Source organism: Balaenoptera borealis (genome assembly GCF_965194805.1).
Source record: "Balaenoptera borealis genome assembly, chromosome: 10".
Taxonomy (NCBI): domain Eukaryota; kingdom Metazoa; phylum Chordata; class Mammalia; order Artiodactyla; family Balaenopteridae; genus Balaenoptera; species Balaenoptera borealis.
This window is the reverse complement of record NC_138874.1, coordinates 83987339-83999729: the sequence shown is the minus strand read 5'-3', so window position 1 is coordinate 83999729 and position 12391 is coordinate 83987339. Positions and strand designations below refer to the sequence as shown.

General features: G+C 37.8%; 1 protein-coding gene across 10 annotated transcripts in view; it reads left to right on the top strand.

Annotated features, from left to right (window-relative positions):
- The window catches only part of CPEB3 (cytoplasmic polyadenylation element binding protein 3), a 180159-nt gene that overhangs the window by 74446 nt on the left and 93322 nt on the right, over nt 1-12391 (top strand). For all 10 annotated transcript variants that reach the window (XM_082339444.1, XM_082339443.1, XM_082339448.1 and 7 more), the window contains one exon: nt 2923-2979. In XM_082339444.1, coding sequence (XP_082195570.1) covers nt 2923-2979 — 57 coding nt within the window. The remainder of the gene's footprint in view (nt 1-2922; nt 2980-12391) is intronic.

The window sequence follows — 12391 nt, the reverse complement described above, 5'->3', positions numbered from 1 at the left end:
CTCAGGTCAAAGCTCACCTTTTTTGCTTCGTGGTTCTTTGGAACACATTTCGAATATTATAGTACCATACTTTCATAATTTTTCCTTAAAAGGAATTTGAAACACCATTTTATTGTATTCTTACATATCACATTATTGTACCTTGTAGATACTTTTTCTGAGGAACTGTCTCTTCAACTTTATAGAGAAAATTAGTAGGAAATAGAATCTAGTAGAATATGCATTGTCTCATAACATTTTCTAGAACACAGCACTCACATTCTGTTATGTAAAAGTCTCCAAAGGACTTGACTTTTTAGAACATGTGGGGATGATTAGAGAAAGATTAGTTGCTCCCTATCTCATAAGGAATTGCAGAAGTGAAGAGGTGACTTTCATAATTAGTTACGAATTAATAAAAATAACAGTTTTTATTTTGGACATATAAAAGTATGGGTTTAGTTTGACTCTGAAACTTTGAATAACAGTAGAGGCAATTTTTTATAACTGACATCTTAAATATGAATATGAATTGAGCTTATGAGACTGTGATTTTTAGAGTCTGAATAGCCATATGTAACCCTATTCTCCAACCTCCCCCTCCATCCTCTCCCACCCCCATTTATCAGGCCTTGTGCAGTGGGGAAAGTGGGACACGGTCTCAGATTTCCACAGCATCGTTTAACTCAGTAAAACTAAGTATGCCTTCCAGTTTTCGAAACCTTATATTTTACGCTATACTTAAAAGATAGCTAGCTGACAAGAACAATTTAAAAATAGCAGACCGTGGACAGGTGACAAAATGTCACGCTGGCAGCACCAGACTGCATTAACAAAAATCACCAGATGTCACACACTTGATTTCTATTTTCACAGCTGATTAAACAGCAGTATTTGTTGGACAAAAGGAAGAAAAAAGAAATGGCCTCATCTGAATTTGGAGTCAGTTTTTCTTTTGCTGTTGGTATTTTCTCTCTCCTTCAAAATCCCATAATAACTAAAACTTAAGGCATACCATATATTAAATTTTTAAAATATTATAAAATAAACCTAATGTTAGGAAAGAAACCTTTATACATATATACTCCCTAAACTGGCAGGCTATAAATCAAAATGTTAGCAGAGCTTGTCTTTGATTGGTGATCTTGTTTTCTTCATTTTTCTGTATTGTCTAATTTTTCTCCAATGAAAATATATTGTATTTTATAATCTAAACATTAATTTTTGAAGAGGTAGAGAAAGTAGCTTAAAGAAGCCATAAGTGGTTTACTAAAAAGAATTTGGGAAAAAATTATATTACATTTAAGTAACTGGTTCTGATGGTTCTGACATTGAACTAGAGTTTCTTATAAAATCTTTGGTTGATGATCTTGATCTAGAGATCATTAAAGTCAAAGAGGCCAACAGAATTAGGAAGGATACCAGGAAAGGCAAAAAAATTTTCTGCTTTTCAGCAAGTAGTGATGCCTTCATCTACAAAACATTGCCTAAGGCTCTTGTTTTGCCGCATCTTTAGAAAGACTGAATTGGAAGTTATCGGTGTAGGATAGAGGATGATAATTAGAAAACTACTGAGCTTCCTTTCAGTTTCATCTTTCCAGGTTGAAAAGTCCCAAGACCTGATGGAAAGAGTACAAAAAGGATCCAGCTTCTAGAGGACTACAGAGAGGGGCACCCCTTAACGTTAGGGAACATAAGTAGTTCCAGAAACATATAAAAACTATTATTTGGTATAGTGCTTGTAAACTACATAATTCTTTACCATAAATGATTGTAGCACAGGAAATAAAAGAAGTTGAATGAGCTAAATTTGGGCTTGCTTGGATTTCTTGATAACCCGTATTATTCTGAGAACGTTTAGGGAACATCCCTAGTTTATAGGAACAACACCCATATCTGAATATTCCTAGGTCAAGATTGAAAGACCCTCTCAATGTGCCATTTCCTTAAATTCTGCTCGGCAGTGATTGGGTTTTTTAGGCAGACTTTCCAGTGACTGGTTGTTTATTGTTTAGTTTGAATACCTCAGAATATGATAAGTAAATCACAAATAATTAATACATCTTCCTTTTTCCCAAGTAATTAATACATCTTCTGCTCTTAAACCTGGAGGCTATTAGTTGAAACATCTTATTCAGACTTGTCATCTTATAGAACGGAGGCTGGCAAGCACCATCTGTAAAGGGCCAGAGAGTAAATACTTTAGGCCTGTGGGCCATATAGTTTCTGTTGCACATTATTCTTTGTTTTTTAATTTCTGTGTTTGTTTTTACAACTCTTTAAAAATGTAAAAATGATTGTTCGTTTGGAGGCAGACAAAACAAGCAGCCAGCCCCCTGTTACTATAAGGACAAAGGTCTGGACACAAGCATTATGCCCAAGGTCGTATAACTAATGAGTGGTAGGGGCAGCACAAGAACCCTAAATTTTTAGGCCGGTCATTGTCCCCCACTATATCTGTTATATAAATTTTACATCTTTCTTCTGGTCGCCATTCTGATCATTATGTTGCATTTTTGAGCCACCATGAAACCTTTATCTTTTAATTCCCTCTAAGCTTCAAGTTTATATACTTCTTTGAATTCATTATTTTGCTGCTTGAATTTGAAGGGCAGTATAAATTGTTTAAATAAAATGCTTAATCCAGGGAGTTGGCATGTTTAAATTGGAATGTGGGAAATGCGTTAAATTTTCCTATTATAATGGAAGCTTCTTTTTTGTTTTGTTTTATTTCTTTGTTGTTATTGAGACTTTAGCTTTGTTTTAAGATTTTTCACGTGTATGTTTTGTGACTTGATTTAAAACTGTTTTAACTGCTGTGGCCTTTGATAGCATTGTTATAGATTAATCTGTTTAGTTTTTTGTAATGTTCATATTGTACAATGTATTTATGATTATATTAAGCATGCCTTGTGCTTAAAGTAAAATTACTTTATTTTTTAGGACGCATGGGAATAAATTTTCATCATCCAGGAACAGATAATATTATGGCACTTAACAGTAAGTCTTCATATGAAATATTCTGTAAAATTGGCAGTCAAGTCTACGGCATGTAGTTTCCACTTTCTCAGCTGTTCATTACATTTCAGCCTTCACTGAGTGCAGCGTAGACCATTATTCTATAGCAGTGGTTTTCAAAGTGTGGACCCTGAACGAGCAGCATCAGCATCATTTGGGAACTTATTAAAAATGCAAAATCTCAGGCCCCATTACAGATCTGCTGAATCAGAAACTTTAAGCATGGGGCCCAGAAATCTGTGTATGACCGAGTTCTGTAGGTGAGTCTGATGCAGGCTAAAGTTTGAGAACTGTAAACCAGGGGTTGACAAACTACAGCCCTGTGAGCCATATGTGGCCCACCGCCTGCCTGTTTTTGTAAATAGTTTTATTGAAACACAGCCAAACCCATTCATTTATGGATTGTCTCTGGCTACTTTTGTTCTACAGTGGCAGAGACAAAAAAGCCTAAACTGTTTATTGTCTGGCCCTTTACAGAGAACTTTGCTGACCCCTGCTGTATAATACCACTGTGGTAGGGGGGAGGAAGGAGGGGAGGAAGAAGGAGGGAGATGATAGAGAGGGACTGGGCTAGAGAGTGTGAATAAATAAATCAACGTATTGTAACTCAGAATTTTCTCATTGTGGTAGATAGCCAACAGGTGCTTCAAACTGGACATATAAGGGGTTTCCCATTAGTGGAGTTTGCATAGGAATAGTGGCAATAGCTTTGCTGCTTAGAAATGGTTTTGTTAGTATACTTGTTGGATTGGGTTCTGGAGCATCAAAACCTTATTAGCCAGAAAGTCACTGTATTAAATAATACTGCAAGAAATATCTGGCTGGCATCAACTCTCCTTCCTAGTCTAGTGTCTATGGACCAAATAGCTTTGCAGAAGAACAGTCTCTAAATGGAAATTGTCCCTTGTCTGAAGGACCATACAAGCCATTGAATCCCTCAGGATATAAGTTTTCTCCTCTATCAAATGAGTGATATCAGGTTGTCCCCTCTCATCCTCCCTGACATACAAGCTGACTCTCAATACACATGGAAGACATGCTGGGTAAATTTACGGTTGTTTACAATATTACCCCTTTTCTTCTTGCTTGAGTAAGGATGTTGAAATGCCATTAGTGTTCCTTAGGGCGTACTTTAGGTTATCTCTAAAATATATATTCCATATTTCTTTTGGTTCTGACATGTAGCCTACCTTCCAAGGAGCACTGGTAAGAACCAGCACTGCTGGCATTGTTTGATAATGCAGGTCCTAATCCACTCCATGCATATTTTGTTCTAAACAGCTAGTATCTCCTCTTTTTGAGGGTCTTGGAAACAATGGGAGTTCCAGACTATCCACCTCTATTTTCTAATTTCTAGAAGAAAGATCACTTTACAGTTAGATTCTTCTACCTCTAACTTTTTTTCTAGAAGGCAGGTATTTTTGAGGTGAGGATTAATAAACATGCTTAACTTGCCGAGCCACAGCAATTTTGTGAAGCTTTGTGAAAACACTTCAGTTAGATGATGGGATTTAGAAATGAATGTAAAAGAAAAGAACAGTATGATAGTGTGTCTGCCTGCAGGAATAAGTGTGTATTTTAGAAAAGACCTAATTTGACGTGGTGTAAGTCCTCTTCTGCAAGAGGGAGAGGATATAATTTATGATTTTCCATGTAAAAAATGAAGCTAAAGGACACTTTTGTTTTTAAAAGGTTTTGATTCTCTTTGATTTGATTCTCTTTAATCTCTGCTTTTAAATAAGAGATTTCATTTATGTTCTTTCCACTTTTTACATGTTGTTTAAATCCCCCTTTCAGCCTTGAAATTTCTTCATCCTTACAGATGAGGAGACTGAATTAGGTCATCTTAATGATTGCTTTCAGAATGAAGATTCTGTGATGTTGTAATATTTTTTAAAGTACCAAAAGGGTCATTTTGCCAATATCTATATCAAGTGTTGATGAGTTACGCATATTTCAACATTATGGCAGATACCAGAGCACACCTATCTTCAAATGACTCTGTGGGTCCTGCCCTATAGGCTCCTCAAAGTAAACCGTAAAAACCACTGGGGTTTGACATTTGCATTTGTCAGTTCTCTTTCAAAGTTGACTTTGACTTGATCAGAATAAACAAAATATCCTCCGTGGTAGATACTTGTGAGGTCTACAGGTTTTGACAGATTTGCTGTGATAAAGCTTTTTTCCCCTTTTGTGTAGTTGGGCCCAGTCCATCTGGTGACATATATATGTAACACATGCACAAACACACCTATGTATTTTTTGTCTTCCCTTTTATGCCTACCATTTTTCAGCTCAACAGTTAGTGTCCTGTGACTGGTCTGTCCTTCTTATTTTCCCTCAACCTTCATATAGATGAGGTCACAAATCACTAAATCTTCATTAATTCAGAATTTGCAATTATTGAAAGGGGCTGGGTTGAAGTTGAACTATATTTTCAGACAAGAAGATACTGGCTAAGAAAATTTAAAAGAATTGAGTCAAGGGTTAAATTTTTTAAAAAAGAAAATGTGAGACAGTTGTAGTTCCTTTTTTATTAACTGTTTTTGGTATGCAAAATTGATGCTTCCTAACTCTGTTCATAATGCTGCCATTCACTATGTCTTCAAAAAATCTCCCATTCTTTCACTTCCTTGATCTCACCCAAACCCAAATCTCTCCTGAAAATACCATGTTGTGAGCTCTCCTGACTTGATGAGACAGACAGAGGTGTCAGGGTGAGCATTCTCACTTCTCATTACTACTGCCCAACTTTGAATGGGCCAGTTTCCCGTTTTTTGGTGTTCCTAGTGCATGTCTTCCACCTATACCTTCCTCTCAGAATCACCACTGCTGATGACATCTAGAAGCCAGAAAATGGAGCTTGGGAGAAGACGGTAGGAAACCAACTGTAGAAAACAGTAAACCTGTAGACATTTAGGGTGTGGAAAGGCTAGCAAAATTTGTGTAAAGCCAAAGACTCTCCTGATTTTTGCTACTCAAGACCATGAATTTAGTAAGAGTTAGCAGGCCAACCTTTGGGGAGGAAACTAAGAGACACATCTAAATTTTGGCTGTTACCGAAAATTTTAGTCCTCAAGTATTGTAGAATACAGAAGTGGAGATGGGAAGAAATTCTGATCCATCAGTAAGATCTGCCACTTGTTTGCTATTTCCAAAATATAGTTAGTTCTGAAACAGTATGCCCCTTCCATTTAAACTGTTAATGTATTTTTTCTTAACTTTCTAATAATGCCCTCTTTTCATCCTCTTCACCCTTACACCAAAGACACTAGAAGTTTGCATAATGTATTTTTATTTTTCCTGCTGGAGAAGGAAGGAGACTATGAGAGTGCTTCCAGCTATATCTGTAGTAGTTTTATCAGCGAGATTTTTTCTAACACTTAAGGGTAGTTTGTGTTTTTTGTTTCTTTGATTGTCTGTGGGTTTTGTGTGTGTGTGCATGTGTGTGTATACCTGCACTCTAGGTATAGAGTTGAGTTTAGCAGTTGCGGGCTTGCATGGGATTGATGCCTGACTTGGTGCTTTTTCCTCTATTATGATGATCCTCAGAAAGGGATATTGGTGTTCCATCATTAGTCAAGTGACCAAATTTATGGTCAAGTTAATGTTCAAAACCAGAATGCCTGGTCTTGTGATTTACTCTAGGAGAATCACTGCTGAGTATATCCACTTTATTCCTTTTGACTGGTCAGCTCCTCTTTTTTCAAGTAGAGAATGGGAAAAACAGTGAAATATCAGGAAGTTGCTTGATGAGTACAACTTGGGAAACAGGGGGAGCAGTGTGGCCTAAGGGATAGTGTCACTCAGCTTCAGGGAGGTATCTTCCAAGTAGGCTGGAAGGCTTGTGAAGCCTGAAGATGAGCAGTAAATTAGCATAGCCATGAAAAGCATTGTTTAGAATCTAGCAGATCTGGTCCCACTTCTTAGAAGCTGTATGACCTTGGGGCCACATTCTTAACTTCTTTGTCTCTGGTTTCTTCACCTGTAAAATCAAGATAATGATCACTAAAGTGGCTATATATAAATCTTGTAAAGTTTAGCATAGCGGCCTATAGATAATGCTCAGGTGAACTGCTGTCATGATTGCTTGTATCAGAGCTTTAGTGCTGCCTTTTATTTTATTTATTTATTTAATTTATTTAATTTATTTATTTTTGGCTGTGTTGGGTCTTCGTTGCTGCACGTGAGCTTTCTGTAGTTGCGGTGAGCGGGGGCTGCTCTTCATTGCAGTGCGCGGGCTTCTCACTGGGGTGGCTTCTCTTGTTGTGGAGCACGGGCTCTAGGCGCGTGGGCTTCAGTAGTTGTGGCACGTGGGCTCAGTAGTTGTGGCGCGTGGGCTCTAGAGCGCAGGCTGAGTAGTTGTGGCGCACTGGCTTAGTTGCTCCGCAGCATGTGGGATCTTCCCGGACCAGGGCTCGAACCTGTGTCCCCTGCATTGGCAGGCGGACTCCCAACCATTGTGCCACCAGGGAAGCCATAGTGCTGCCTTTTAAAAATTTCCTTTTCTTTGCATGTTAGACTTCCAAAACATATCCTACATTGTTTGTATTTAGATAGAGGTTTTCCTGATGGAATTTAAGACAGCACACCTACAAATCACTAATAGGCTAGAGTGGCTGTCCTGGAGTATATTACTGTCTCTTTTTGTGTGAATCTTTTTTTCTGCATGAAATGCTTCCTGTCTCTGTCTCCTGACTGAAACATGCACCTTCTTTGGGGCTTAGAGTTGCTGTATCTTTCATAATGTTTGGCACTTTTAAAGATGCCGTACAGTGATGTTTGCAATGTAAAATGGGATAACTATTTTGGGCAACAGTTTGGCAGTTTCTTAAAAAAGTTAAACATACACACCTACCTTAGGATGCAGCAGTTCTATCTTAAGAATTTACCAATGTCCACACAAAGGTGTGTATGTGATGTTTAAAGCAGCAGTATTCATGATAGCCAAAATTATAAATAATCCAGATGTCCCTCAACTGGAGAACGGATAAACAAAGTGTGGTACATTTGCACAGTGGAATACTATTCTGCAATAAAGAAGAGCGAACTGTTGGACTTCCCTGGTGGCGCAGTGGTTAAGAATCCACCTGCCGTCGCAGGGGACTAGGGTTCAAGCCCTGGTCTGGGAAGATCCCACATGCCGCGGAGCAACTAAGCCAGTGCGCCACAACTACTGAGCCTGTGCTCTAAAGCCCGTGAGCCACGACTACTGAGCCCACGTGCCACAACTGCTGAAGCCCATGCACCTAAAGCCCATGCTCTGCAACAAGAGAAGCCACCACAATGAGAAGCACGCACACCACATCAAAGAGTTCCCCCACTCGCCGCAGCTAGAGAAAGCCTGCGCACAGCAATGAAGACCTAACCACAGCCAAAAGTAAATAAATAAATTAATTAATTAATTTTAAAAAAGGGACGAACTGTTGATTCATGCAACAACATGAATGACTCAAAATAATTATGCTGAATTTAAAAAACTAGACAAAGAGTACATACTAGATGATTCCATTAATATAAAATTCTAGAAAATGTACACTAATCTATAGTGACAAAATACAACAGCTTTAAGAATATTTTGAAGTAATATTGTCCCCCTTTTTTCAGAGGACAAGAGTGAAGGCTTAGATTTTTGGAGGAGTCATGTGATAAGGATGGCTTCTGGTTGAGCAAGTCTCTGAATCTCCTAAGTCTCTCTTTAGTTAAAAAAACCTACAGGAGGACAGTTATGATACTCTAACTACCTCATTATTTTTGTGAGATGTAGATGAGATTAGGCACAGGTACAAATAAGGTGTTAGTATTGCTACATTTGGAAAGTAGGGGGCATAGTCTTTTTAGAGAAGAGGGTCTAAACAGTAGTTTGTAATGTAACAGAGGTTCAGTTTTATTTAAAAATTTTCATGCCATTCATTTTTTGATATCTCTCAGCTTGTAACTACAGCCTGTTCCAAGTTATGAGGCAAATAAGAAATTTGAAGTGCCGTTAGATTATACAAAAGTTATGTGCCTTATTTGTCAACTGAACTATAAACCCAGTAGAGGCTTATACTTCAGTAGGTATCTTCTACAGCTTCTTGTTAATTGCAACCTCTAACCCAGTAATTTGCACTTAATACAGCTAAACTTGCTATCCCATATGATAATTATGAAATAAAGAATTTGTTTCCACAAGTCAAAAAAAAACCAAAGAAATTTGAAGTGCCACTTTCCCTCTGACAGGGAGGGATGATTGTTTGCCGTCACTCTTCCTTATCAAACTTTTAAGAACACTGATAAATTGAGGAGTCCTAGAATAAAACCTTGGATGTTTGAAGACTTAAAATTTTAATATCTTAAAAAAGCCTCAAAAAGACCTTCATCTGCTTGAGAAACTCTGAGGTCATTGATTGTTAACACCTTGTACACAGCTGATGCACCAAGAAGCTTGGAGCTTTAGCTCATGCTGCCTTCTGCTTTTTTCCTCTTATTAATGCGTTGAAAATATTTTAGAAGACTTCACTTCTATTTCTGTTTGAACTGAGGGCTGCCAGAGGCTATGTGAAAGGGTTTTGGTATGAACTTTGTGTTTGGCAGACTCTGGTGTGGCCGCCGAGCCTCCTCTTCCCCCTCCCTTTCATTCTCTGCTGAGGGTGAACTCCTTGGGGAGCAGCTCAGCTGAGAGGAAGTGGCAGAGAGGGAGCTGAACACATGATGCTTTTATGCCAAAATGGGAATAGAGCCAGTTTTGCTAGAATTTCAAATGGAATTTTCCAAAATTTGAAGAGTACATTGTATTTCTGCTCACCATGAGTGGATATAAGTCAATAGTTTTTTTTTTTTTTTTTTAGCAGAGTAATAAGATAGTGAAGGAATTATTTTGAGATTCTCAGATTAAAGACTTTGTCTTTGAGTATTTTGAACTTTTGGAAGACAAGATCCCTGTTTCTATCTGAACAGATTTAGAAGTAAAATTAGTATATAATTGTGGAATGAATATATTGTAAATGATGGCTAATTTAAAAATGCAGGATAGTAATCAGAAGGCCATGTAATGATCTATACTCAAATTTCAAACTATTTTGGGTAGATGCTGCACATGAACATGGTAGGGGACCTAAGGGCATTGTTGTTTTGTTTTGACCTTCTCATTTTACAGATGGGGAAGCTGAGGTTCAAGAGACTATGTGAACTGGCTAGGGTGACGTGATGGAGCCAGAACCTTCTGGATCAGAACCTTCTGCCTCCAGGTTGAGGGTGATAACCTTTGCTTTAAATACTTAATTGTTAAGAGTGGTTATATTATTTTTATACTAGTTTAACACACACAAATTCAGTGTCTCTGGGAAAATCATTTTTCTAATGTTACTTGTCACCTTGTTTATGCTCTGAATACTTAATGAATCCTCTTTTCCTGAAAAATAGAGTGATATTCCTGGTCTACATGGCCTGGCATTGAATATCGTAAAGAACTGAACTCTGAAATTCTTGACTTACTTTACTGGATTTTGGAAGAAGTTCTTTGTGTGTGTGAATATGTCTAAGGTGTCAGGATTTGGGTGCTTCCGACCTAATAATAAAGATGCAGGAAACTGAAAAGTTACATTTTTCCTGTGGACCGCCCTGTTTGCTTTGTCCACTTGTGTCAGCAGTAGAACGTGGATTTCTCTTTTATAGCACTCATCACACTTGTAATTAACTATTTTAATGTTGGTGTTTCACTTTAATATGTACGCTTCAAGAGGGCAGAGAATGAACTTCTTTTCATAGCTGTTCGTTGGTTTCCCAGCAATGCCCAGCCCATAGAGTAGGTACTCAGTCTGGAAGACTGGAAGAAAGGGAAAGATATCTCAGAGAGACTGTGAAAAGCACAGTTTAACAGCCTTAGAGAATATCTAGTCCACCTTAGTTCCTTCCTAAAGTTTTGTTTTAACTTTTCCTTTTGGAAGCTGGTACTAACATATATGGATCTAGCAATGAACAGTTTACAAAGTGCTTTCACAGACCTGTCTCTGCCATTGTAATGCTTAAAATGGTTTGCCAGGACATGGTCAAAATTTTCCTTGAGCACCAGTTTCACCCCAGAATTATTCTCTTATCCAAACAAAATTTGGCTGTGTGATAGAGCAGTATATGAAACTGAATGCAGTTTTTCAGATAAAGCTGGAGACTTCAAAAGATTTTCTAGATTTCAGCAAGTTTTAAGAATGCTTTGTGATTTGTTTCCTTCTGCTATTGGGGCACTTTGATAGAAAACAGAGAATCATGGTCATTCCTTTCATCTTTATTGCATCCTTGTTTAAAACACGGCAGTGTCCTCATTTTCTAAAAAAGGTAAAGGAACTTGCTGATGTCATACAGCCAGCAAGTAGTCATCTATGACTTGGACACACAGATTAGTCTGCTAACCAGTCCTTTAATCCAAAAGAGCAGTGATTTCTGCTCTTTTGGGTTTTCCCAAAAAGATCACTCAGGTTTCCTTTAGTAGCAGTTAACTAAATAATACTTTATTGATTGTAGAGAATTAGTGCATTTCTGAAAATGATCAGTTTTAATTTTACAACGTAGTCTCCCTTATTAGTGGCAAGAATTTTAACACACTGCCTCTCAGGCCTCTAGTATATGCAGACTGGAAATCTGAGACTTGGACGAAGACTTGGTATGCCGATCCGGAGGGAAAGTTAAGTACCTGAAACTTTGCCTTCTTTTCTTTGTTAGCCTGCACACACACATACCTTTGTTATCTGACTAAAGTTGTTGTTGTTTTTCCAGCCTAATATAGTGGAAATAATGTAGTTTGGAGGGACCAAGCATATCTGAACTTAAATTCGGGACCCATCATTTGTTTGTTTCCTTGGGAAAGCTACCTGTATTTTTTATTTTAAATGGACACATTAATCCCTTCTTTACCAACAATAAGGTTAAATGTGCAATGCTCCATTACCAAACCTGGCAAGAAATACATACCTAACAAATGCTAGTCTCTGATCCTTCCCTCTTCTACCCATTTGCCCCTTTTTTTCCTTTTGAGTTAACAGTAATTCTTAATCCTGGCTCTACAATCAAAATGGGAACCAAAATAAATAACCTGTATGGGAAAAGAATCTGAAAAAGAATGGATATATGTATATGTGTAACTGATTCACTTTGCTGTACACCTGAAACTAACACAACATTCTAAATCAACTATACTCCAATATAAAATAAAAAATTAAGAAAAAAAAGGAACCAAAATAGAAAATACTTGTGACCCCATACCAGAGACTGTAATTTAATAGGTCTGGGATTGACCCTGGTTGAGGGGGTGGGTGGAAAAGACCACAATTAGAGGTAGTTCCCTCTTGAGAAATTCAGTGCTGCCCCCCTACCCCTTTCCAGTGTCTATCTTTATCTGAGCATGAAGGAATCAAACAGT